Genomic DNA, 27,532 nt, shown 5'->3' with positions numbered 1-27,532 from the left:
AATTGAAGATCTTAGAGTGGGTAGGCATGAAAATTCTCTGTACAATTGCACTCTTGCTGCCTAATTCCAGCACTAAATCTCATTGCATTTTTTTTCCCTTTTCTGCGCAGGAAGGAAAAAACTTGGCGCACAAGGACAATGACATACCAGGAGATTCGAATATTGGAATTGTGCTTTGTTTAGGATCAAGTGTCTACTATCAGCATTCAATATGTTATTTAAGACCATTTTATCTAATAGTTGAATATAATTCATTTTACACAATGGGTTGAATGTAACCAGGCCTTGTTTAGTTTCCCCTTAAAGTTTACTCCCTATCACATTGGATGTTTGGACACATGCATGAAGTATTAAATATAGACTAAAAAAATAATTAATTACACAGATTGTGACTAATTTGCGAGACAAATTTTTTAAGCCTAATTAGTCCATGTTTTGACAATGTGCTGTTTATTTGAGTTTAAGGGCAAACCATGCTGCAGAATCCCCTTCATGTGGAATACAGTTATGGCATTCAACTACTGCATTAGTCGAAATGGACACAAAAGGAATCTCTGACTGAAACTGAGCAAGTATTTGTAGTGCAGATGAATTGAAGGAGACAGACACAGAAGTACATGCATGATGCAGGGTTGTAGACGTTGAGCTGAGCCACAGTGCCAGCTTCTGGTCGTGATTCAGAGGCCGCAAGTCCACATGCTGCAGTGCTCAGCTTGGTTAGCAGGGTCGAGGCTGAGAAGCCTGTGAAGCTGTGAGATTGAAGGAGCTGGAGGTGAACCTGACGAGGTTCTTGTAAGGGCCGATGTCTCTGACACTGGCGTCCTGGCCGTAGTGCGCCTGCTGCCCCCTCTCCTCCTTGGCTGTAGTGATAGCGCATCGGTCATAGTCACAGTGCTTGAATCTCGCCGCCGTAGCCATACCGCTTCAGAAGTCGCTCGTCTTGCTGCCAGTTTTCCTTCACTTTGACCTCTATCTGTACAAGGAGGGAGTCACGGATTACTGTTAGAAGACAAGGAACTTCTCCACGATAGTCCGCATTGCAGCAGGAGATGGCAAAGTCCACAGCAACCACATAACAAGTGAAGAAGATGTAACCTCAAGGTAGACTTTCTTTTGTAGGAAATCCTCAATGTCAAGCCTTGATGCGGTTGCCAACATCTTTATGGCTTTGCCATCCTGCATCGATCAGACATGTTAAGGGAATATTTTGCTATTAGACAACACAGACCGGGGACCGGGGGGAATTCATGGCCTATTTCCTTTTTTATAATAGATTTAATCTTAGATTGAAAAAAATTCTAATTTCTATCTCATGTATGTATTTTTAAATTTCCAGCCCACATCATGTATAATTATAGTATTCTTAACTTTTTTTACCTTTCCTAGTATAATGCTTCTTTGTGATTCTTTCTCAACAAGTATCTCAACTTGAATGAAGTCCTTGGCACTAGGCCTACTTTTGTAACTGACAACATTAACCTGTCACAAAAAAAATGACATATTAGAAATAAAGAATATCAAGATGGAGAATATGCTGCATCAAGCTGTTAGGGAAAACGCCAGAAGATATACCTGGCATGAATAAGGAATTTCCTGCCTGTATTGAACAAAAATCTTTTCCCTCACTATTTCACCAACAAAAAATCTCTCTGGGTGTTCACTAGCTATATCCTGAAACATGGTGAACCACGTGCTCTGTTAATCTCAAATCATCTCATGTGGTACAGCATCTAACAAAAAAAAAAAGGGTCCAACTGAGGAATCATATTACAGAGCATATACTCTTTTAAGAGAGAGAAACCACAGAGCAACAAAGCGGGTGATAACAATGTACTAAAGGGTGTAAACCTATTATTTATCATCATATAGACGAAGTAAAAATATGTCGGGAAAGTTCCTAATCTCTGGCTTTCGAGAAAATATTTCTTCGCAACTGATTTGCAGCAGCCTAGCAGGAAAATAGTAACCATTTCGTGCTAGTTCATACATTAGCGGTTTCAAGTTCACGCTGTTCAGTTCACCAATACTGGAAAAAAGCAAACTACTATGCCATCTGCAAAAAGATGATTTGCCAGTGCCTCCATCCATCAAACTAAGATTTACACAAGATTTGTAGGATTCAACATTGGAATGGGCACATCAAGTTCAACTATAATGATATTCAGGAGCACACTCTTTACCACACAGACAAAAATATTTACTAAAATGTTCTGAGCGTCTGAGCCTGACTATCTCTGTTTATAATATACGAGGACAGACAATGACATTTAAAGGTAAACAAAGCACAGGGGAGATGCCATTAGAAAAATCTGAATGATCTTTGCTGATACCTTGCGGTAGTAAGCAGGACCCAGAGGGAGCTTTGACAATATCCACTCCTTGATATCATCCACCCCATTACCAAATTTGGCACTTATTGGTATAACGTCATCAACATTAGTAAATTTTTGGTACCACTGTCAAAAGGGTCGTCCAGAAATCAAAACCAATGAAACAGGGAAACACCTTTCGACAATTGTATCAGGTTCGTACCTCAAGTTTCTTTGCAATTTCTCCTGGTTTTATGAGATCTTTCTTGTTCAATACCAGCAGTACAGGAAGTCCAACATCTTTGTTTCCCACACCTTCTACAAGCATTTCATCAATCTAAAAGCAAACATGGCGTAAAAGCAGACATGGCTGAAAGTACTGTTGGCTGATTTGTTGGGAGAGAAAAATACTGTTCGTTGGCTGAAAAAGTACGACTTATAAGCGAAGCAAACATGACGTATAAGAGTGCTCTTGCTAACATTTGGCTTCCCCAGTACAGCAACATACCCTGAGGAGACACCGTATCAGTACGCCAATCATTCAATGAGGATGAATTTCCGTTCTGGAATTTTGACAAAAAAATGCTCAGCGCATTGCAACTTTGCAAGCTCCGTAATTTTACCTTATTTATTTACGAACTAGGACGAAATTTGGTTAATAAAGTTTAGAACTAAGCGAGGAGAACGAGGGTGACCGGATGAGAACCAGCGAGGGATACCCGTACACGTACATGTCCTTGGCGTATGCGTACAGTACAATGCTATAGGTACGCGTCCTCTGCACTTTCTTGTGCACAGCAGTTTGAGCTACAGCGACAGCAACGGCGGCTGGCTGCTCTTCTCCTGCTCGCACCCCGGCTAATCCCATTCCCTTCCACACGATCCGGAGGGAGCAGAGCAGCACGTGCACGTCAAACCTTACCAGTTACCGCCGCCGCCGTCGCGCCCACCCGTGGGCCGTGGCGTCCCACACCATTTCGGCGGCGGACCTACCTTGCCTTGAGACGCCGCCGCCGCAGCAGCAGCAGCACAAGGGGAACAAGGGGCGAGCGCTCCGCTCCAGCGAACCACCACTACACTACTCCGACTCCGAGTCTCCTCCCTCCCCTACGAGGCTACGACGACGGGCGCGTAAGGCGGCCGGCGGCGCGCTCGCGCACGCACGCAGCCATGTCCGCGCACCTCCGCCTACTCTCGGCCGCCCACCGCCCGCCCGCCCTCGTCTCCGCGCCCACCTCCCTCCACCGCCTCCGCCTCCCTGGCCCTCCTCCTCATCGTCCTCCCCCCGCGGCCCGCCTCCGGCTGCTGCTGCTGCGGCCGCCGCGGCTCGGGGGCAGCCAGGCGCGCTTCGCCCGCGCCGTCTGCTGCGCCGGCGAGGACGGCGGCGACGGCGACGGCGACGCGGCGGCGGGGGCGGGGATATGGGAGCAGGTGCGGGACATCGTCGTGTTCGCCGGCCCCGCGCTGGGGCTCTGGATCTGCGGCCCGCTCATGAGCCTCATCGACACCATGGTCATCGGCCAGACCTCCGCGCTCCAGCTCGCCGCGCTAGGTTCGCCCTCCTCCCTTCCTATGCTCTGTCGTCCATCTTCTCCTTACAAGCATCGCCCTGCAAAACTGTGAGTTGTGACAGACAGCCCAGCGGCTCTTCGTCATCCAACCCCGAACACAAACGTTTCTCTAGCTGAATTCTGCACATTACTTTCTGTGTTTTTTTTCTTGTAGCGAGCTAATCGCCGAGACGCGGTGATTACGCGCCTCATACATATCTTAATTCATATATGATGTCCATAGCTTTGCAAAATAGCTCCATCTGTAAATTCGCAAAATAGCTCTGTCTCACAGGACGGGCAGCTCAAGTGCTCAATGTATTCTTCTTATTTTTGTTTGGTTTTGCTCTCCTTCCTTTTCAGGGCCCGGAACAGTGTTCTGCGACTACCTAAGCTATATATTCATGTTCCTTTCGGTCGCAACATCGAACATGGTGGCCACCTCCTTAGCCAAAAAGGTGCATCCCCTATCTAATTCTATCTGATATAGTGATATGTACTGCTCTTCTGTGTTAGCAACTTAGCTTGTTTGAAGAACAGTTTGTGGTCCACTCTGTCAGCCGAAGAGGATATCACCTTAGCTACGACCAATACTTCTTTTTGTCGTTTTTTACCCACTTAAAGTTCTTGCCAAAGTAGTTACATGGCTACCTATTTTGATATAAGTTTGCCCCTCTCCACATGAGCATCTGACTGTACATTTGGTTTACTATGAAGAATATTGAACTTCACACCACGGCATACATAGGATACTCACACCACGGCATACATAGGATACTACCTGGCAGTGAATGCTTGTTTCATGGCAAGAATTTTGTTACTTGGTAACATTGTTATGCTCCTACTTTGTGTGCTCAGTGCTTGTGAGTAGTCTTTAACAGTGTGTCGAATGCCAATCGCCTTCTTGGATTTTGCATTCTTGCTGTATCGGTTATCTAATCTGCTTGCAGTTACCTTACACAGGATGAAGAACTTGCACAACATCAAGTGTCTATGTTACTGTTTCTTGCTCTTGCTTGTGGCATAGGAATGTTTTTGTTCACCAAGGTGTTTGGTACTCAAGTATTGACTGGTAAGACTCTACAGAAAAGTATTCTGTGAACCTGCAACTATCATCTTGTTTTTCATACTTCCTTGGAAGTGCTGATCGTTTCTGTATTTTCTAATGAAAAAAAAAAACTGATGGCTTATTTTTCACACTGTGTTATCTCATTTTCTGCTTTGCTGCCCTGTCCTAGACTCAACCAACTAAGCATGCGAATAGGGATTATGTGCTTCTTTTATCTTTACTACTGATCTTATTTTAAATCGATTGTCAGATTAGGACATTTTGTTAGAATCTAGAAAGTACAAGACACATTTGAATTAGTCCTGTCAGTTTATTCTTTGGCATATAGTTTCTTGCTCCTCATGATACATTGCTTTATTAACTATATAAATATTATAACTTCTTTCCTTTTTTTTCCCCTCTGCAGCTTTTGCTGGATCTGGGAATTATGAACTTATTTCTTCGGCCAATACATATGCACAGGTAACTATAGTTCAACATTTCTCTCTGCAATATTATCGCGGTATCGCCCCAATTTTATTGATAGGAAAGGAAATATTCCTGGGTAAAGCTAGCATCTTGTGGTTTTGAGTTTTCTTTTATTGAGCATTAGCAGTAAAAGGGATCAATAGTATTAGTGGATATGGTTCAAAGTTCAGTTTTATGTTGTATGATGAATAAAACCTCAGAGGCTTGTGCATGAGAGTGGGAAGCAGACAAAAAAGGAAGGCATGCTACACAAAAAATCCTGCATATGAAGTCGACATGATATTATAGGGTATAGAGTTAACCTTTACTTTTTGTGTGCAGTAACATATCAATATGTATATTTGCTTTCAGATAAGAGGCTTTGCATGGCCTGCAGTTCTTGTTGGCTTAGTTGCTCAAAGTGCTAGGTACTTCTTGTGCTCATTCTCTTTCTCTTATTTATTGGATATAATTTAGTAGTTCTTCTATTTTGTACCTGCTAGATTTGTCCCATGTTTCTTCCTTTGTCAAACTACAGCTTGTGTTATTCAGATTTGAAAAGTAAATTTACTACAAAAGAAAATATGCTAAAAGTTAATCCAAGTCATGATGCGGAATTTTGAATGAGACCTAAAAGTTATATCTCCAGTCGAGATCCCTACTTGCCTTTTAATGTTATTATTGCGGATTTGTGGTAGAGCATTGAAAACCTCGATATAAGTCTCAAGAGCTCCAGTGAAGTGAGAACTAGTTGAACACTAGTTGGCATCTCTTTGAGTTTGACACTTGTACTTTCAAGAATAGTCATCACTTGTAATCACCTATTCTTCGTATTGCCACAAATAGACAGACATGGGCTATACTGCTACACGCTTACATGAATACAATAGTTCAGATAGTAATAAACACATAGGTTGTGTTTGGTTTGAGGAATGATTCCTCACTTTTTTTGTTTGTTTTTTGGAATGGAATATGGTGATGCATCATCACCTCATTCCTCACAGGCTAATAATTAGTACTAGTATGAGGAATGAAGTCATTCCACCTAATTTAAGGAACAGATTCATGATGGACCACCTCATCTGGGATGCAATGATTCCTCAAACCAAACACACCATTAGTCTTTTATACTACAACTATTCTTGATTCGATGCTTCTCTTATTATATAGTATGTTTGTTATAACTCAGTCTGGGCATGAAGGATTCTTGGGGTCCTTTGAAGGCGTTGGCAGCTGCTAGTGTTATAAATGGTGTTGGAGATATATTTCTTTGCTCTGTTTGTGGCTATGGAATTGCTGGTGCTGCCTGGGCAACTATGGTTTCACAGGTACAGACACACTTGACACTTTTCTAATCACCACGTGACTTCTCCTTGATGTCACTTTTAACTTGTTATATGGCACTCCTCTCTATTTTTAAGGAAGGCATGTTTGAGAATGTTTTTTAAGGTAGAAGGACTTGTTATGCCATCTTGCACATTATGCTAGAAATTGAGAGATAATGAAGTTTTTGATTAGTTTAGTTGAAAAAGAATGGTTTGTACCTATGGAAGGATACTCATCTCAATTTAAGGGAAAGGATATAATCAATGAGGGGCACACAAGAACTTGAAAAGAATGGTTTGTATCTATGGAAGGATGCTCCTCTCAATTTAAGGGAAATGAGATAATCAATGAGGGGCAAGCAAGAATTAGAAAGATGATTCTTTCTTCTTGCTATGCCATAGGCTTGGCCCAGGCAGGCCACATCCCAACAAGAATGTAACAACTTGAGCATGACAAAGTTGTTGATCATCCGTTGTGTAGCTTAATAAGCAGTGAGCAAGTGAGAATGATTCCACAGAGCTGTTGATCACCCACTATTTAGCTTAATAAGCACATCATCCGACTTGCTCATAAGTGGAACACACATTAGTAAAAGTTTTTTCTTTTTCACTCCATTTCAGAAGCCTATGTGGTTCATATTGATATCGGAAACTACATTGCTTATCAGCAAGTTTTTTCCTCTTTCTTCATGATTGACTATTCAATTGTTTTCTAGAGTGGCTATTTTTTTGACACGCTATCAGGCTGTTGCAGCTTTCATGATGATGCAAAATCTAAGCAATAAGGGTTTTCGAGCTTTCTCATTTACGATTCCATCTGTAAGAGAGCTATTGCAGATATTTGAAATTGCAGCTCCTGTTTTTGTGACAATGACGTCCAAGGTAACATTTTCAGGCCTGGCAATCTTGCATCCTTTCCTTGTGTCACTGTAATGAATTATTTCAAATTTTTCTGTAGGTGGCGTTTTATGCATTGCTAACATATTCTGCAACTTCTATGGGAGCAATAACTCTTGCAGCCCATCAGGTTTGTACTTTGTAACTCATGAAATGATTGCTCGCGAGGGAATATTTATAAAAAGGGATTTTGACAAATGTTCCATTTACTTAATTCTTTTGAAGGTTATGATCAATGTCTTGTGCATGTGTACTGTTTGGGGCGAGCCTCTGTCTCAAACTGCACAGTCATTCATGCCTGAGCTGATATATGGTGCTAATCAGAATTTGACCAAGGTACCTATTGATTACTGTGTTCGAATTTATGCAGATAACAAAAATTTCACCCTTACTGGCATTGATAGCAATGTGTCATTTCATGATCGTGTGTCCATGTGCAACTATGAATCTTAGGGGGTGTTTGGTTTCTCCTCATAAACTTTAGTCGTTGTCCCATCGGATGTTTGGACACATGCATGGAGTATTAAATATAGACTAATTACGAAACTAATTGTACAGCTTGCGACTAATTTGCGAGACGAATCTTTTAAGCCTAATCAGTCCATGATTTGACAACGTAGTGCTACAGTAAACATGTGCTAATGACGGGTTACTTAGGCTTAATAAATTCGTCTCGTGGAGTACCGACGGATTCTGTAATTTATTTTTTTATTAGTATCCGAACACCCCATGCGACACCCTTACGTGACACCTAAATTTTAGTCACCGGATCCAAACACCCCCTTATTTCATATGGTTCAGCTAAATGGAACTCATTACACCCAGTGAATCAATGATACAGTTAGCCTCTCCTAAGCAGTTAGTTTATCAGCAAACGTACTATGCTTTGTATGGAAGTGTATTTTCACAGGTCTTCCTTTTCCCTGTAGTAAAACCGTATGAACACTTTGTTCATTACTTTGAAAGATCCTAAAGCAAACTTTTTAATATAGGCAAGGATGCTATTGAAGTCACTTGTGATCATTGGAGCGACAACTGGGTTGACTTTGGGGGCAGTAGGGACACTTGTTCCATGGCTTTTCCCCAGTGTCTTTACCAATGACCAAATGGTCGTCCAGCAGGTCTGATACATTGCTTTAGATTTTTTTTATATATTATTCTTGCTTCACCACTAGGCACTAGTTTCTATCAATGGATTATATTGTCAACAGATGCACCGAGTACTGGCTCCGTATTTCAGTGTATTGCTGGTGACTCCTTCAATACACTGCCTCGAGGGAACGCTATTGGTAAGCTGATAATCTTTTTTTATTTCATTTATCTGACACACCGATTCTCATGTAAATTACACTGGTTGACTAAACTTGTTTGATTTGTACCCAAATTAGCCCTGCCAAACTTTAGCAATAATTTTATTCGAGCTTTTGGTTTGACATGCATTTGGCCAAGCGTTTGCAGGAAAATGCATGTAATATGAACCATAAGCCATGGATTTTACCTAAATTTTGGCAATCATCCAAACTCCTGGGGCTACCTAAATTTTTCAGTGGTTGGGCACAGACCAAATACACCATGCCACATTAATCTGCATGCTTGGATTGCTTTTGCAATAAGCAGCAGACCAATAGAGCTCTCTGTACTATTTCCAGACAAAAACACATAGCAGTTGCAGTATAGTAAGGGGAACAATCTTCAACATTTATGACATGGTAGTAGTATATCTGTAAGGCAAGCATATGCTTGCCTACCATTTGATGGACGATGTACTGACATCTATTTGTTTTTTTCGTCCTATTTTAGGCTGGAAGGGATTTGAGATATTTGAGTCAATCAATGGGTGTCTGCTTTTCCATTGGAACCCTTCTCTTGATGGTATGCCTATTTCTTCTCCTCTTCTGTTCTTCATTCAACTCATTGCTGGGAGACCACATGAATTTGTTCTACAATTAAAGAGAGGACCAGGCCTTTAATGAATTTGAGATCTAAACTGTCAATGATAAGAATGCAGTTTACTGTCTACCCTCACTTTTTGAATGATGCCACTTGTCAAAGGCTGAGATTGGCTACCCAGCAAGTAAACTAGGGAGAGTCCCAAGTCCTTGGTTTGAAATCTGAAAGGCTTTCTGACAATGATGAATTTTCTTTTCTTGTTTCATCTTGAAAGCTTCTCCGCAACAAAGGTAGCTTGCCAGGATGCTGGTGGATTCTTGTCTTGTTTCAGTGGGTATGGCCATTTCTATATGTTGAATAAGAATACCTTACATTTAGCACGTACTGTCATAATAACTAGTCCTAACCTGAACAATGTTGTCATTCCAGAGTCGGTTCGGAAGTGCTTTGCTACGACTTATTTCTCCAACGGTCATGCTGTTCAACAAAAACTTTAACCAGGCTGAGTACATCGAGGCAAAAGCGACGTGAAGATGTACCATCAGAAGAGGTGGGATGATGAAGATGTAAAAAATGAGCCACAAAAACCTGGAAATATGAAGATGCAAAAGGAGTCACAAAACCGTGGAAAGGTCATTTGTGCACTCTTTCGTACAGAAAGTTGGTCAGCCGGCCTAAGCTCTATGCCTCTGTTAGGGGGATGTGCAGGAGCGGATACTAGCCAGGGGTTCAAGGCTATACAAGATCATTTGGCTACATAGGTCGTAGCCTCAGGGTGTTAACTTCCCTTTGTCCTAGGAATTATATACCTCACAGATTCCTGGAAGCGAGAATGGTAGTAGTGGCCACGCTTTCCAACACTTCGCACCCGTAGAATGGAGTTAAGTGAGCGCTTGCAGAGTGCTCAATTTCTTTCTTGTTAACTGTCAAGAACTACGAGAAGGTTAATGCTATTATTGAAGTTGTCTAGAAAACATGGAAAGTGGGATCGCAAAAATGTAGTAGATCCTTTCCAATTATAACTCGGTACAGTACAACTGTACAAGCCAGCTTCGAGGTTTTGCTGCCTTTTTTTTTTCCAAAGTGTTCAAAGCATACAACGTGCAAGTGCAGAAGTGATGGCAACAGTGAACTGTTGCTGCCTGCACAATTCTTGTGGCAACTAAATGCACTTGATACAATTTCTACTTTCATCACTATCATCTGAAGACTTATTTATGCGCAGTTCAAACGACTGACATCAACATTTTTTCTGCACTGCTAGAACTGTCTAAGCAGCAGCAACCGGGGGTTCTCAGTTCACATGCCGATCAATCAATCAAACAGTTTTCATCACCGTAGGGCTCGAACAGAGTGACGCAGGGGTCGTCGTCGTACTGCAGCACGGCGGCGGCTCGCTCCATCTCCTCCCTGAGGATCCTGATCGTCTGCCGGTCGACCACACGGCCCAGATCATGGCCGATCTCGAACGGATCCTCGATGCACATCAGATGGCGGTCGTTCCCAACGCGAGTCGTCCAGCTCTTCTCCTGCTTGCTGGCATTCCACAACAAGTCACAAGCTAAGATTTAACAAAACGAGCCTATAATATAAATAAAATTATCTGAAACCTAAAAGTTGCATAAAATTTCAGCGGAATCTAATGTTTGCTCAAAGATTGTGGTTTGGAAAAGACAATCGAGTCTTGATATCATCATCATTACCTGATCGTCTTCCCCAAGCGGACGGAGATGACGTCGCGCTTGTAGTGGTGCTGGGATGCCCAATAGTGGAAGAACCCCCACAGCAATTCAGCAATGCTGGCCTTGTTGTCAGCGCCAAAACCTTGGAGTTGGTTGATTTTGTCGAAGTAGGCGCATTCAGTGCCGTCAACGGTCAAGGTGTACGTTGGTTTCATGGCCTGCAGAAATTGTTTGGTTGCATTGCATCATGACAAAATTCTCGATCACGCAAAAGGTTTGCACGTCTTTGTATTAAGGTAGAGAAAAAGTTTAATACAACGCGCCTTAGCGGCGCCCTAAGGGGTCAGAAGAGTTGTGCATGGACGTTTAGACCCACCTAGTTGTACAAAATTGACAAACAAGTGCAAAGCATGAGGCTCATAATATGACATGTGTGCTGGGGATGAAATTTGGTGAGCCATTTTAATCCTAAATAAATGAACTTCACAGTTCTAGTTGAATCACATGTATAACTGAAAAAGAAAAAAAATCTAAGTTGGGGAAAAAAGAGAAAACAACCAACCATAGTGGAAGGATGAGCTAGACATCCGAAAAGAAGCAATCATATGGAGTGTGAAACTGTGCAAATCCCGGACCATAGCACTCGACTATCAAATGAAAATAAAATAAAAATAAATCAAAGGGCTTGAAATTCCAAAAAGCTGGCTGCTTTACCTACATTAGCACCATGAACCAAATGCAGGGAGAATTGACGAGTGATCTTAATTGGAGTATTCTAAAATATAGAAATAATAGTTGGAAAATAATGAATTCCACAAAATTGGGTAGAAAAAAACCTGAAGGCATGGTAGAATCTTTGGCTCGCGTTGCTGCAAGAAGCTAATGCACATAAGAACATACCTGTAGGTTCATGTAAAAAAAAAAGATCAGAACCCAGATTTGTAAAGAAAATTGCACGACGGCGAGAACAAGAGGGAAATATGAATGTAGTATACATAATTTTTACTCACGCATAGCTAGAGAGCGTTCCACGGTATGTTTCATTCACGGCTCTCTGTTTGGCCCAATGCTTCACAAGAAAGGCCAGCTGAGGTAACCTCTGATCTATCTGAGCATAATCTTTGAGAAGCTTGGTGTTGGCAACAGCGAGGAGATTGTTGATGCATATGTCACAGGAGAAACCACTTCCTGGATCGGACATCCTTACAATCGGAACTCTAGCACCGGTAATTGCCTACATGAATTTCAAAGTACAATTATCAAATACCGAGAGGAACAGCATGAACCAATAGTCAATCAGGCGGAGGCAGAGAAGACAAGTCTTATATTTCAAAGATGATGATATATGCAGTAAGTATTGAACTCAAGTCAAGAGATGGACAAACCATGCACATAACCACTCAGGTGTAAAACTTTGATGAGACTTTAGAAATATAGACAAACACAGTGTATAATTCAGTTGCAAAACTCAAGGAAGGATTTACCTCCACGTTCTCGAAACCGTCGGTCCTCAACACATCTGCCAATCTCAGAAGAACCTCAACCGCGCCCTCGGTGCCGATTTCCATCTCGAGACAGACATCCACGTCGCTATGCGACGTTCCAAACGAATTGGCGCACGATCCGTAGAGATGCATCTGAGCATTGGGCCACTCCTTGCTGACAGACTTGGCGAGGGAGTCGACAAGCTGTTTCTGCTTGGACATGTGCTCTTCCGATGGTTTCAGAGACTCGTAGAGCGCGAGCAAGCCAGGCGTGAAGGCGTCGATGTCGTGGCGGCATTCCGCCGGTGGCCTGCGAGTTCTACCCTGCAGGCCTGGAACTTGATTCGGCCGAGGCGTGACCTGAGAAGAGATGAACAGAAGCAAATGCCAGCGTTTCAGAAAATGTGATTGCTCCGATGAATGGATTGCATTTCAACTGCCATTGTCGAAAGTTTGTTGATTTCTCGTACCTCGCTTGGCCGATCACCGCCGCCGGCGCGGGGGGAACAGTCCTGAATACCATCCGTGGGCAGAGGGCGCTTCACGTCGTCGTCTTGCTGGTCACTGAGAAGCAGGCGACGGTTACCGTCGTCCTCCTGCTGCTGCTCGCCATCGCCCTCCGGTTGGAGTACGTCCTCGGCTTCAGCGCCCCCCTCGTCCCCGCCGGAGCAGCCTTCGCTGAGCGCCGCGCGATCCTCGTCACCGGCACCACCCTCGGCCTTCCTCTGCACGGCGACCCACGCCTTCTTCTCCTTCTCCTTGTACGGCGCCGCCGTCGCCTTGGGCCTCTGGAAACCACCGTCGTGCGGGAGTGTGACGGGGAGGAAGCGGGCTCCGCCGTCGTGCGGGAGCGGGACGGGGCTCCTCCTGTCCCTCGCGCCGTTCACATGCACACCAGCGAACTGAGCGAAGCGGCCCGCATTGCGCGCTCTGGGGTCGTTCGACGGCGGGAAGGGCGGCCGCGGCCGCGGGCGCACCGCCGCACCCGGCGAGGCGGAAGAAGAATGGTAACGGCGGGAAGAAGGCGGCGGCGGCGGCGGGGGGCGCACCACCACCGCGCCCGGCCCCGGCGAGGAGGAGGGAGAATGGTAACTGCGGGGAGGAGGCGGGAGCCAGTCGGGGCGCGTGGGCGGGACGATGAAGAGGCGCTCCTCGGGGCGCAGCAGCAGCGCTGGCGGGACCGGGGCCGGCGGCGTGATGAGGCGGTGCGGCGGCTGGAGAAGCGCGGTGGGCGCGGCCCGGCGCGGCTTGGGGGCCGGGATGAGGAAGCGGAGGAAGGGGTCCGGGGCGCGTTGCGCCGGGGCCTCGGCGGCGTGGCCCTCGGCGTCGTCGCCGCCGGCCATATGGGGTGCTGTGCTGTGACCTGTGGCGCCGGCGAGGCGAGGTGGTGGTTCGTCTGGTGGCGTGGGCGAGGAAGGCGTGAGCGGGCGGGGCGTGGGGGCAGGAGAGCAGAGCAGCTGCCGGCTTTCGGCCCTCGCTCGCCCTTTGAAAGGGCCGCCACGCCACGCGCACCCCACCTGCTGCCTTCCTTCTCGCAGAAGAATAGGCAAAGCAGTTGCATTTCATTATTATTGCACATTTGCATTTGTAGCGACTTGTGTTAAATTGCCCCTCCAAAATTTTAGTAGGTGTCTCATCAAATATTTAGATATATATACGGAGTATTAAATATAGACTAATTATAAAACTAATTGCATAGTTTACGACTAATTTGCGAGACGGATCTTTTAAGCCTAATTAGTCCATGATTTGACAATGTTTTGCTATAGTAAACATGTGCTAATGACGGATTGATTAGGCTTAAAAATTTGTTTCGTGGAGTACTGATGGATTATGTAATTTATTTTTTTATTAGTATCCGAATACCCCATGCAACGTCCTTCCGACATGCCTCCTAAATTTTAGTCACCGAATCCAAATACCCTCTAAATTCATCACAGCTAGAGTGAACATGAACACGCCAGTGCCATGATGTGTTTCTGATCTGAACGCAAAATGTAGACTGATTGAACTAGTGTGTTTTTTAGATTGTCAGCAGTGTGAATGGGCGTTAGGTGTGCCGATGTATCATGACCATGATTTCATTGCGTATCTGCATTTGGGCATGTTTAGTTTCCCCCAATTCCAGAATTTGACACTATGTAAAAAGAAGATTCCCCGTCACATCAAACTTGCGGTACATGTATGGAGTACTAAATGTTGATGAAATTAAAAACTAATTGCACAGTTTAGTTGTACTTTACGAGACGAACGTTTTGAGTCTAATTAGTCAACGATTGGATAATTATTACCAAATAAAAACAAAACGGTACTGTAGCTACAGTACCGCCTGAATTTTGGCGGCGCCAATTCAGTGCGTGAACTAAACACGGCCTTGCATCAACTTGTTTGAAATTAAATTCATAGCTATAGCTGAGCGTCGTAATATGTTTCTCATCTGAATGCAAATACCACAGACTGAACTAGTGGTGCTTTTGAGATCATCGGTGTGAATGGTCATTGGGTATGCCGATGGATCCAGAATTTCATTTCTTAGTTTGATACAAAATAATATAAACATATATTAAATACGTTTCGAGACAAATCTAAGCATGTGGTGTTCAGATATTAAAACTCACCGTTTGAAACAAGTAAATGCAATCAAAGTTGGTAATGGTGGAATCAAAGGCAATTCTGAACACACTTTTTCAGTGGTTGGAGGGAGTATAATGATACTTCGATTCAGCCCTACCTATTTAGGTTTATCCAAAATCATTTTTTTTAGCTTTAACATCTTCGTCGATCAAAATCGTCTATCAGCGGTGACACAGGAAAGGGGAAGGGGAGAGGGATAGGCAAGAGGAAGGGGTTGGTGGTGTAGCCTCTCTCTACATGCCCCTTATGTGCCAGACGGTTTGGTGTTGGCGCTGTAGGGCTATCATGTGCTACACTGGCATGTTTTATCGGGCCATACGCAATAACACGTGGTTTTATTGTACTAGATCTCTGGGCTCCACTAAATCAAATGGTTACTTAAAAAAACTAAATGGAGTTATTATTAAAATATTAATAAAAAATCATAAATACTCCGTCTATACTGCCGAGCAGGCTAACAATATAGCCACATATAATAGTCGGCTCACTTATGAACCTACTCTCTCTTTCAAATTGTAAGTTGTTCTGTCTTTTTCGATATATTGATTTTACTACGTACCTATATCTAGGTGTATAATAAAAGTTATGTATCTAGAAAAGTCAAAACGACTTACAGTTTAGAACTGAAGGAGTATCTTTTCTCTCATAAAGTTTTTTTTTGTTCTTGTGCATTAGGTGTAAATTTACAATCCACTTCCTTTCTCTCTCCCCCTCTTTCTTCTCCACCTTAACATAAAAATCTACTAACAACCCTCCATTATACTTATACTTGCTCAAAGAAGCCTTCTAATTAAACACAAGTGACATTTAAGATACGCTTGTCTGAATTTTGGAGGAATGCTGGAGGAATTTGTGAGAGAAAAACACTGTTCCGGATGAAAAAAAATAAGTGGATCAAGCCGGGTTTAAGGGCACACGAACGGGGCCATAATATCGACACAATCTCCAAGGCACAACATATCAGGATATTTTGCAGAAAAGGTTTTTATAAAATTCAACAAGTGTATAGTGTTTTTATGAAACTACATTTCAAGAAAAATCTATTCATATGGTATTTAGATATCCAAACTCGCCATTCGAAAAACTACCATGCAATGAAAGTTTAGAATGACTGACTCAAGGCGTCCCTTAAAACATCAATTATCTATAGCTAGAGGGACTGTGACGATACTTAAGGTGCGTTTGACATCATGTATTGTTTCAGATTCGTACGAGGACAGGTAGAATGAGAGCCAAATAGCATAACAGTGAATAAAATTATGCTCAAAATGATCTGTGATGCGTTGCCTACGAATGTGATGGTGAAAACATGGTTTTCACAATGATTCTAATGCTTCCTTTTAACGTCATATTTTTAGTTAATCCTTTATATGTGCAATAAGCTAATATAGGTTGTATTTAAGTTGTTCTCCGCCATAAAAAGTTCATTTATACGATTTTGTGAAAATACATTTTCTTTTGAATTAGAATATGGCCTTCTAGCCAAACGGCCTCATAAAGGAATTCTAATTTGTCATCTATGACAGAACCACCCGAAATAACACATTTACGGAAGCGCTCGTCTTCCATCAGACACTAAGCACCCCGAAAGCAAGCTACATCGGGCGGTATCCATCGGGCACACCCCAAGAGAGAGCCCGAAAGATCCACATTTTTCCCCAAGGATCCAATAATGAGAACGAGTTACAATACTTAATACATTTCATACATGCAGAGTTCTTATAAATTCATTATTACATTACCAAATTCAGAGTGCGGAAGATTAAACAACGGAATGTAAATAAACATCTATCGACAAGAAACAAGGATCCATCTGTGTCCACCAGAAAAATCCTTCACACAATGGTACTCCTCAAGCATTACCTGCAATAGGGGTAAATAAACCCTAAGTACACAATATACTCGTAAGACTTATCCGACTAGTGAGAATAATTTCCCGACTCTAAGGAATATGATAAGCTTATTGGTTTGCTAGGTTTCTTTTTGTAGAAAGTAATACTAATAGTGAATCCTTATTTATATTATTATCAGCAGCCATGATTAATTTATTATCTAGTCATTCTATGTAAGCACATGTTCTACTTTCAAGTAAGAGTTGAGCAATCAGTTCTATTTCATCACCTTTCATCTTTCAGTTCTTACTACGATGCTAGAGTAAAGACAAGTCGTACCGACACGACAGCGATTCACGAATCAATGTGCCCAGCTGGGTACCTCGAAAACGCACGCTTCGCTTATACCCTAGGCACAAGCAAGATCAACCCATCACCCTCTTATCAAGGGGTCCAGGTCCCCATCCAAACTTGGACTCCAAGCCCCCGCTCCTAAGTCCCGGACTTAATGCGGTGTAAGGACCTCCACCATCTTCTCCTCTAATCAGTCGGTCCAAAAAGAGTCAGAACCCACGACAAGAGAGCAACAAGTCATCCCTGCGCCTATACTCAAGTATGTGCTCGGGATAATAAATCTGTGACATGCCTAGCGTCCATTGCAATGGTCGGTCCTTAACCAATACAGACAGGGAAAAAGTGTAACCAAGCTATGCACTGTTAGTCACAGGACACAACCTCTTACACCCACCAGTATCCAAACCATATCCCTGCCCGATCACCATTTTTTCTTTCCACCATTTTATCATGAGTGATCATAATTATCACCTATTGTGAGTAACGGCAGATTACTCACGCTACCGATACCCTGAGCATAGAATCTACTCGACCTATACTAGTAGGACTCATAGGTAAGTATATATTTATGCATATAGTTTTCATAAAATACCTGTAATGTAAATGCACATCATATATATATATATTCAATAATCATTAAAAAATAGGGGTTATGCACTGGGGCTTGCCTTGGGCAGGCGGTGGGTCAACAAAGTCAGCACCGAATGGCTTTGTGGCTCCCTCCTGCATGAGGATCTCCTCCTTGTACTCTTCAATAACCTCCTCGTAATCATGTTCGTCCGCAGGCACGAACTCTACCAACTCGTGATTGACATGCATGAAATGATGATGCAACATTTAGTAATACAGCAACAACAACTCTTAAAATAAAACACATCTATCAAGCTTCTAAGCTAGTTCCACTGACTAAGGTGCTAAGTTACCTACTGTTACCACTAACAAGTATGAAGCATGACATATTATCATCTTAGCAACTAAGGGTATTCTTACTCTTAATACCGATTTACTCTATATATGATAAAATGAGGAGTACTAGCTACTCTATTTATCAACCTACTCTAGTGCTATAAAATTTACAGTGAGTACATAATATTCTAATGAACCTACTATAAAAATTTCATGGCTAAAGCCATCATCAATTTGCCACAAAAAATCCTACAAATATTGAGCTACATAATACTAAGCTTTCTAAATTGAATTTATGAATATATCATTATCAGAGATAACTCTAAACTAACTACACCAACAGATAAATAGTATTTTTGTGAACCTAACAAATTTTGTTTCACTATTTTTGGACATCTATAAGATTTACTATAAATTATCAAAGTTCAGCTCAAAACTAAATTGAATAAGCATTTATTACCTTACTGGAAAATGGAAAACCTAATTCTACCGTGCGGCCCAAAATGCGAGCGGCTCGGTCCAGTTCGGCGCAACTCGCGCGCGCGACGCACGGCGTGGCCCAGCCGGGCGACGACGGCCCACGACGGAGAGGCCCACGCACCGGTCATCTTGCGAAAATGCCCTCGGACTTTCCAGTAATAGCGTGAGCACTAAGCGCACTATTCTAATAGTTAGCTAACTTATAATTCGACCCTCCCCCTTTTCTTCTTTACCACGACCATACCCTTGGCCTCCCGCGCGTGGCGGCGCTGGCACCGGGCGGTTACGCCGGCCACACTAGTCCCTCCCCGCCCTATCTACGGAGCCGATACCTTACTAGTCTTGAACGCGAAGCACTGGGTGAAGGAAGCATGAGCTGGGACGCCGCAGTAAGGCCGGTCCACGGTGGCGGAGCTCCTACAATGAAACGACGACGTTCTGGTGAGCTACAACAACGCTGGAGAACTTGGGGTAGCGAGTGAGCTCAAGGAACTCATCACGAACATAGACAACACAGTGGTTCGACCGGAGACAGCCCAAGCCGAGCTAGCCACGTGCGCGAGGATGGTGCGACGGCGCACGGGCAGTGGCAAGGCTTCGTTAGGGATGGCTAGGTGGTCGAAGCAATTAGGCAAAGGTGCGTTGGGTGATTAGCAGGTGGAGGCGAAGCTGGCGGTGCAACAAATTGGACGCGAGCAGCACTGAAGTGGGGCTTTACCGTCGACGCGTGCCACAACGATCTTAACGACTCGGCGAGAGGAAAACTCCAAATTGGAACATGGCACAGTTCGGATCACGACGCGATGGGGTCAAGCGGCTGGCTGACTACACCGCGAAGCTATGGATAGAGTTAATTGGGCTGAGGCGGCTTCACTAGGTTGAATTGCAAGCGCGGGACCGGTGACCAAGGCGATAGAGGAACAGGGGACGACCGACATGGCTTGGCGTGACGTTGCCGTGGCGGGACGCGGCTATCAATCGGTGCACAAACACGTACGGCTACAGGGCGATGGGGAAATGACCAACGTGCTCAGGATGGTGGGCCGCATGGCCATAAATCGCAAACCGACAACGGTGGCTTGGCCCTACACGTCGCAGCGGATGTCCCCGGTCTAAGGAGGCAGTGGCGCAGCGTCGTCGAGCGCCGATGTGACGGCAAGGCAGGCGGGGCAAGGTAACATGCGGGCAATGCCAAATGTGGCCATGTGCGCATGGTACTGCCAGGGGGGCGCGAGGTGGCAGAGCGGCTAGGCGAATGCGATGGTGGTGGTAGAGCGCACGTGGCGACTTTGCACAAGCGACCACGACCAGTAGCAGCGTAGTGACGCGATGCGCGGGGTCAGTGACACGATGAAGCGGCGGCAGCTGGCTAGCCAGAGTAGCAGGCCCACGACAACGGCAGTGGTGGCCGAGCGACCAGGTCGCCGAGTGTGGCATGCTTGTGCGTGTGCGTGCGTGGCGTGCCAGGGCGTAGCAATGGCGGCGTGGCCTGTAGCGTGGATCTAGCGGCAAGAACGGCCAGCGTGGTGGCCTACGTGCAGCGTGCGCGTTGGACAGCAGGCGCGGCGACACCGAGTGCCGGCGCAGTGATCGCGCCCGGATGCTACAACCGTGTCGTGCACGCTTTTTAAAGCTGCTTAGAAATCTAACTCGATGATCTAGTAGCTAAACTAACTATTTAACGCTCGAGATGGTATATCAAACTACTAAAACAAACCCTAAGACCATGCCACTACTTAACCCGATTCTCCTATAAAAATACCCAAACTTAGCTTCGTCGACCCATTTTCCGACTTGAGAAAATGACTAAGTTTTTGTTCGGATTCGCGTCAACTTCGCTTTCCAAGCTATTAAGTAAGCTATCTAGCGAATCTCATTCTCGATCACAAGTATTTCATCGCCACCTACAAAGTTTGTACTGCAAACTTTACTAAAGTGCTGGGTATGCATTCTATAGCATTTTCGTTTAATAAAAATTCATCTAGAATTTTAAGCGATATAATGCGACATAAAATATAACATTCGTTTTGTGTTTCCGATAAACGTTTCAAGTCACAAGAATTATTTACACGTTATATTTCATACACTATCACATAAACATGATGCACATGCAGTATTTTAGCAAAAGATTGTACAGTGTAACACCTTACAAATCTACCCCCCTAAAATAAAATCTTGTCCCGAGATTTCATGTGCCTAGTGTGAGAAAGGAGATAGGGATTACATTTCAACTTAACTACCTATCAGAACTAGAGAGAAGGTGGGGGTAATGCTTCAATATGTAGCTCTCTTGTTCCTACGTGGCCTCATCCTTAGAGTGGTTTTGTCACTGCACCTTGTAGAACTTCACCATATTATTCCTTGTCACTCTTTCCTTTTCATCTAGGATTTTGACAGGGTGCTCAATATAAGTCAAATCAGGCTGGAGTGAAAGTCCTTCAATTTCTACAGCTTCATCTAGGACCCGCAAACATTTCTTCAACTATGAGACGTGAAACACATCGTGTACCACCGATAAAATATCGAGAAGCTAGAAACGGTAAGCAACTGGGCCACACTGCTTCAAAATTTTGTAAGGACTCACGTATCGAGGAGCTAAGTTTCCATGGATACCAAACCGATGCACCCCTCTCATAGAAGACACCTTGAGGTACACATAATCCCCAACTGCAAACTATAAGGGCCTTCTTCGCTTGTCCGTATAGGCTTTCTGTTGGCTCTGAGCTGCCTTCAAATGACTCTGAATAATGATGACTTGCTCTCGAGCCTCTTTGATGAAATTAGGTCCAAAATATCTATGGTCTCCCACTTCAACCTAGTTAAGTGGCATCCTACATTTCCTTCCATATAGAGATTCAAATGGTGCCATGCGAATGCTCTCTTGGTAGCTATTATTGTAAGAAAATTTAGCTAACCTCAGGCATTCATTCCACTTCTTAGGAAAAGAAATGGCACAAGCTCTCAACATGTCCTCGAGTATCTGATTTACCCTTTTAGTTTGGCCATTAGTCTAGGGGTGATAGGCTAAACTGCGGAGGAGACTAGTACCAAGACACTCCTGGAGTTGCTCCCAGAAGCGAGAGATAAAAAACTGATCCTCTATCAGAGACAATAGTAAGGGGAACTCCATGTAGGGTCATAATCCGGTCCAAGTACAACTCGGCATTCTGGCGGGCAAAATATTTGGAATTCACTAGGAGAAAATGAGCTGACTTGGTAAGGCGATCCACAATGACCCAAATAGAGTTATAGCCCTTGGATATGCGGGGTAAATCCATAGAAATATCTTCCTATTTCCAAACAGGAATGGGCAAGGGCTGTAAATATCCTAGGGTACGCATATGATCTGCATTAACTCTCCCACAAGTGTCGCACTCCATGACATACTGAGTGATATCCTGCTTTTATGTTGGACCACCAGTACAAGTGGCGGAAATCATAGTACATCTTGTTGCTGCTAGGATGGATAGACAACTTTGAATGATGGGCTTCATTCAAAATCTTCCTTTTCAGCTCCTCATTTGATGGAACCGCCAATCTATCTTTGTACCTCACTACATCTTGCTCATCAATACTAAAATCAGGGCCATGCCCTTCGGCAATCAATTTCCTGATGTGAGGAATTTCTTTAGTATCTTGCCTCTGCTCCAGAATAATCTGCTCCAGCAATTATGAGGTCAAGGCAATGTGAGCCAGCACCTCTGCATGGTTGAGAGACAAAGGTGTTTCTTCAACCCAATGTGACTGTTGGCTCAAAGCATCAGCTACTACATTGGCCTTTTTGGGTGGTAATGTACCTCCGAGTTATAATCCTTAATCAATTCCAACCATCTCCTTTGCCTCATATTTAACTCAAACTAAGTGAAGTTATATTTGAGGCTCTTATGATCTATAAAAATATGCACTTGGTTGCCCAATAGATAGTGCCTCCAAATCTTTAGAGCGTGGACCACAACAGCTAGCTATAAATCATGAGTAGGGTAATTTACTTCATGCTTTTTTAGTTGGCATGAAGCATAAGCTATCACATGCCCATCCTACATAAGCACACATCCCAACCTCATCTTTGAGGCATCATGATATACATCAAAAGGTCTGTCAATATCTGGTTGGGCTAACATAAGAGCAGTGGTTAGAAATGTCTTCAAAGCTTGGAAGGCTTGTTCATAGGCTGGGCTCTAATCAAACTTGGCTTCTTTTTGGAGCAGCTTGGTCATTGGCTGAGCTATCTTGGAGAAATCTGGGATGAAACGCTGATAGTACCCAGCTAGACCAAGGAACTGACGAATCTGGTGCACAGACTTGGGAGACTTCCAATTCAACAAATCTTGTACCTTGCTGGGATCTACAGAAATACCATCAGGTGTCAACACATGCCCCCAAAACTGCACTCGATCTAACCAGAATTCACACTTACTAAATTTAGCATACAACTTATGTTCCCTCAATCGAGTTAGTACAATCCAAAGGTGTTGGACATGCTCTTCATCGTTCTTGGAATATATCAGGATATCATCAATGAACACCACAACAAACTTGTCCAGCTCCGACATAAAGACCGAATTATTTAGGTACATGAAGAATGCAGGAGCGTTGGTGAGACCAAAAGACATCACTAGGTATTCATACAACCCATACCTAGTAGAAAAAACTATCTTTGGTATATCATGTGGTCTAATCTTGATCTGATGATAGCCTAAACAGAGGTCAATCTTGGAGAACACCTTGGCACCAGCTAGCTGATCGAACAAAGTATCTATGCGAGGCACATGATACTTGTTCTTAATGGTTACCGCATTAAGAGGGCGGTAATCCACACACATCCGAAGAGTGTCATCCTTCTTTTTCACAAAAATGACTGGGCAACCCCATGGTGAAGAGCTAGGATGAATGAAGCCTTTTTCTAACAATTCTTTCAGCTGCTTCTTCATTTCAACCAATTCTTTCGGAGCCATGCGGTATGGGCGTCGGGTGATAGGAGCAGTACCAGGCTCTAGCTCAATGGAGAATTTCACCTCTCTTTCTAGTGACAACCCAAGTAGATCTTCAGAAAAAAACATCTAGGAACTCACATACTATCAGAATAAAGGTAAGATCAGGAGAGGCTTCAGCATGAGCAGCAACAAGTAAGACTGGATCTAAGGGTACCAGAAGAGACATCCTATCCTCAGAAGAAGGAAGCCATAACTCCACAACTCTTTGCTTCAGATCCAATACTACCCCATATACCCGCAACCAGTTTATTCCTAGAATTGCATCAATGCCTTGCTGAGGTAGCATCCTGAACTGGAGACGGTAAGTGTGGGTGGCTAATACCAAGCTCATTATATCCATCCGAGTATTGATGCACATCTGTGCACCTAGAGTATTGATTCTATAGGCATACGATATAGCTATAAGAGGTATATTGTGCCAGTCTACAAATCCCATGCTCATAAATGAATATGATGCACCAGAATTGAACAACACATAAGCTAGATGAGAATCAATAGTAAACATATCAACCATCATCGGTTCCTGCTACAATATCTGCTCCACATCTGTGAAATTCACCTGTCCAGATCAGCTGGCTGACACTTTCTTCTTGATCACTGTTCGCTTGATTAGCCTAAAGTTAGCCGATGGCTGAGCAGACTGGACTGGCTGGTTTTGAGGACACTCACGGGCATAGTGGCCATCCTTGCCACATTTGAAACAAGCACCCGGCTTGTTTCCCTATCCTAGACGAGGTGGGACCTACTGTCCCTAGGGCTGCTGATGTGGCACTTGCTGAGTAGGTGCACAGTACTGTGTGGAAGAAGCCTGAGAAGTATGCTGGGGCTGTCGAAACGAATGCTCGCCTAATGATTGATTGGGCATCCATTGAACAACCTGTACTTTCTGAGTATGGGGATGGCTAGAAGACCCCGTAGCCACCCACTTTCGCTTCCATTCCACCTAGGAATCCTGCTACGAGCCCTCCATGGCGATGGCAGCATTCATCATTGCCCCAAAGGTCTGATAGTTTCCAGTATATAATTTCTCCTAAATGCTGTAAGAGAGGCCATGATAGAAGTAGTCCCTCTTCTTCCTATCTGTATCCATATGAGTTCCAGCATACTAGGACAAGTGATTGAACTTATTGACATTGTCCATCACTAACAAACTACCTTGCCATAGGTTTAGGAACTCAGTTAGCTTCCTATTGAGGACACCAGCAGGAATATAAAATTTCCTGAATGCTACGGTGAACTCCTGCCAGGTCACCCAGTGATCTGGCTGCTGCATGGCATTGAAGGTATCCCACCATGCACTCGTGGACCCCAACAACTGTTGCGTTGCAAAGCGCACCTTTTGCTCGTCCATCATGGTGAGCAATAGAAACTTCTGCTCCAGAATGTGAAGCCAATGCTTCGTATCTAGGGGCTTAGTTGTTGGTGTGAAAGTGGGCGGGTGGGTCTTGAGAAAATCCTGGTAAGAGCAGGGTCCTTTAGGACCACGAGCACCACCCCCGTTCCCACCATTGCCCCTATGGCCTCCACGGGTGAAGCCAGTGACAGCCTGTGCCAGTAGCTCCCTAGGACGGGCTAACTTGTGGCGAGCTGCCATCATTTCTGCCATCATCTCCGCGTGAGTCATCAGAGGCGATGGTGGCAGAGGAGGAGGAGGAGGAGCTAGATGTGGAGCCTCATGGCTCTCCCAGTTGCTGTGCTCATTGGCCTGACCACTTTTGCCTTGGCCTTCACCAAGATCGTGGCCCGCCCCGGCACTGGTGCTCCCACGTCTGGACCTCAGATTCATCTGTAAGAGATAGGAACCATCCCTTTAGAACAACCCTCTAGATTCAAAAACAAGAGATTAGAGAAACGACAAGACATTTATTAAAGCATTCTTTTAGTTACCCTATTAATTTACTAATCCAATTTACACATGTAGGGGGACTTTAGTTTAAGCAAGATGCTATTATCATGATGCATGCATCGGCCTGTACGCTCACTCTAGCCAGAATATAGCGACATTCACAAAATTTCGGCATATCGCAGACTCACTTTCCGTATGCTATGCGATTTCTTACACAATGTAAGTCAATGTACCTACAAAAACTGATTAGATAAAACCAGTGCCGCTATCCTAGATAGACCATATTGCTAGGGTTTATACTTATTTACATAATTCTATCACATCCTACTTTTCGCAAAACTTTTGTTGGTCAAATTTTAAGTTTTGGAAAAGAGTGATGAACTCGTAAACTCATTATTGGCTCTGGTACCAACTGTGGTAGAACCGTCTGAAATAACACACTTATGGAGGCGCTCGTCTTCCACCAGACACTAAGCACCCTGAAAGCAAGCTACAACAGGCGGTATCCATTGGGCACACCCCAAGGAAGAGCCCGAAAGATCCACATTTTCCCCAAGAATCCAATAATGAGAACGAGTTACAATACTTAATATATTTTATACATCCAGAGTTCTTAGAAATTCATTATTACATTGCCAAATTCAAAGTGCGAAAGATTAAACAGCGGAATATAAATAAACATCTATCGATAAGAAACAAGGATCTATACTAGTAGGACTCAAAGGTAAGCATATATTTATGCATGTAGTTTTCATAAAATGCCTGTAACATAATTGCACATCATATATATATTCAATAATCATTAAAAAATAGAGGTTATGCACCATGACTTGCCTTGGGCAGGCGGTGGGTCAACAAAGTCAGCACCGAACGGCTCCGGGGCTCCCTCCTACACAAGGATCTCCTCCTCATACTCCTTAATAACCTTCTCATAATCCTATTCATCCACAGGCATGAACTCTACCAACTCGTGATCTACATACATGAAATGATAATGCAACATTTAGTAATACGACAACAACAACTCTTAAAATAAAACACATCTATCAAGCTTCTAAGCTAGTTCCACCGACTAAGGTGCTAAGTTACCTACTGTTACCACTAACAAGTATGAAGCATGACATATTATCATCTTAACAACTAAGGGTATTCTTACTCTTAATACCGATTTACTCTATATATGATAAAACAAGGAGTACTAGCTACTCTATTTATCAACCTACTCTAGTGCTACAAAATTTTTAGTGAGTACATAATATTCTAATGAACCTACTATAAAAATTTCATGTCTAAAGCCATCATCAATTTGCCACAAAAATCCCTACAAAAAATTAGCTATATAATACAAAGCTTTCTAAATTGAATTTATGAACCTATCATTATCATAGATAACTATAAACTAACTACACCAACAGATAGATAGCATTTTTGTGAACCTAACAAATTTTGTTTCACTATTTTTAGACATCTATAAGATTTACTACAAATTATCAAAGTTTAGCTCAAAACTAAATTGAATAAGCATTTATTACCTTACTAGAAAATGGAAAACCTAATTCTACCGTGCGACCCAAAACGCGAGCGGTTCGGCCTAGTTCAGCGCAACGCGCGCGCGCGACGCACGGCGTGGCCCACGCGGGGGCACGGCCCAGCCGGGCGACAACGACCCAGGACAGGGAGGCCCGCGCACGCCGATCATCTTACGAAAATGCCCTCAGACTTTCCAGTAATAGCATGATCACTAAGCGCACTATTCTAATAGTCAGCTAACTTACAATTCGACCCCTCCCCCTTTTCTTCTTTACCACGACCATACCCTCGGCCTCCCGCACG

The 27,532-nt window shown here is 43.7% G+C and overlaps 3 protein-coding genes across 3 annotated transcripts; 1 reads left to right on the top strand and 2 right to left on the bottom strand.

Moving 5' to 3' along the window:
* Positions 1–886: 886 nt before the first annotated feature.
* LOC136468470 (GTPase ERA1, chloroplastic-like) lies at positions 887–3,177 on the bottom strand. Its single transcript, XM_066467034.1, has 8 exons — positions 2,982–3,177; positions 2,763–2,818; positions 2,533–2,646; positions 2,331–2,456; positions 1,573–1,671; positions 1,378–1,479; positions 1,096–1,176; positions 887–973 (listed from the first exon to the last, which is right to left on the bottom strand). The coding sequence occupies exons 1-8, from the start codon at positions 3,175–3,177 to the stop codon at positions 887–889; spliced, it is 861 nt and encodes a 286-aa protein (XP_066323131.1).
* Positions 3,136–10,548, top strand: LOC136475566 (protein DETOXIFICATION 46, chloroplastic-like). The gene is made up of 14 exons (XM_066473064.1): positions 3,136–3,861; positions 4,223–4,317; positions 4,823–4,931; positions 5,335–5,390; positions 5,748–5,803; positions 6,565–6,703; positions 7,445–7,582; positions 7,659–7,727; positions 7,823–7,933; positions 8,590–8,718; positions 8,809–8,886; positions 9,398–9,469; positions 9,762–9,821; positions 9,917–10,548. Exons 1-14 carry the CDS (start codon positions 3,480–3,482, stop codon positions 10,016–10,018), a joined length of 1,596 nt encoding a protein of 531 aa, XP_066329161.1. The 5' UTR covers positions 3,136–3,479; the 3' UTR covers positions 10,019–10,548.
* LOC136475565 (UTP:RNA uridylyltransferase 1-like) lies at positions 10,471–14,186 on the bottom strand. The gene is made up of 6 exons (XM_066473062.1): positions 13,124–14,186; positions 12,654–13,013; positions 12,180–12,403; positions 12,006–12,069; positions 11,191–11,387; positions 10,471–11,023 (listed from the first exon to the last, which is right to left on the bottom strand). Exons 1-6 carry the CDS (start codon positions 13,994–13,996, stop codon positions 10,798–10,800), a joined length of 1,944 nt encoding a protein of 647 aa, XP_066329159.1. The 5' UTR covers positions 13,997–14,186; the 3' UTR covers positions 10,471–10,797.
* Between the last annotated feature and the right edge of the window lie 13,346 nt (positions 14,187–27,532).

Source organism: Miscanthus floridulus, chromosome 8 (assembly GCF_019320115.1).
Source record: "Miscanthus floridulus cultivar M001 chromosome 8, ASM1932011v1, whole genome shotgun sequence".
In the NCBI taxonomy this organism is placed as follows: Eukaryota; Viridiplantae; Streptophyta; class Magnoliopsida; order Poales; family Poaceae; genus Miscanthus; species Miscanthus floridulus.
Note: the sequence above shows the minus strand (reverse complement) of the source record. Positions and strands in the feature narration are given on the sequence as shown.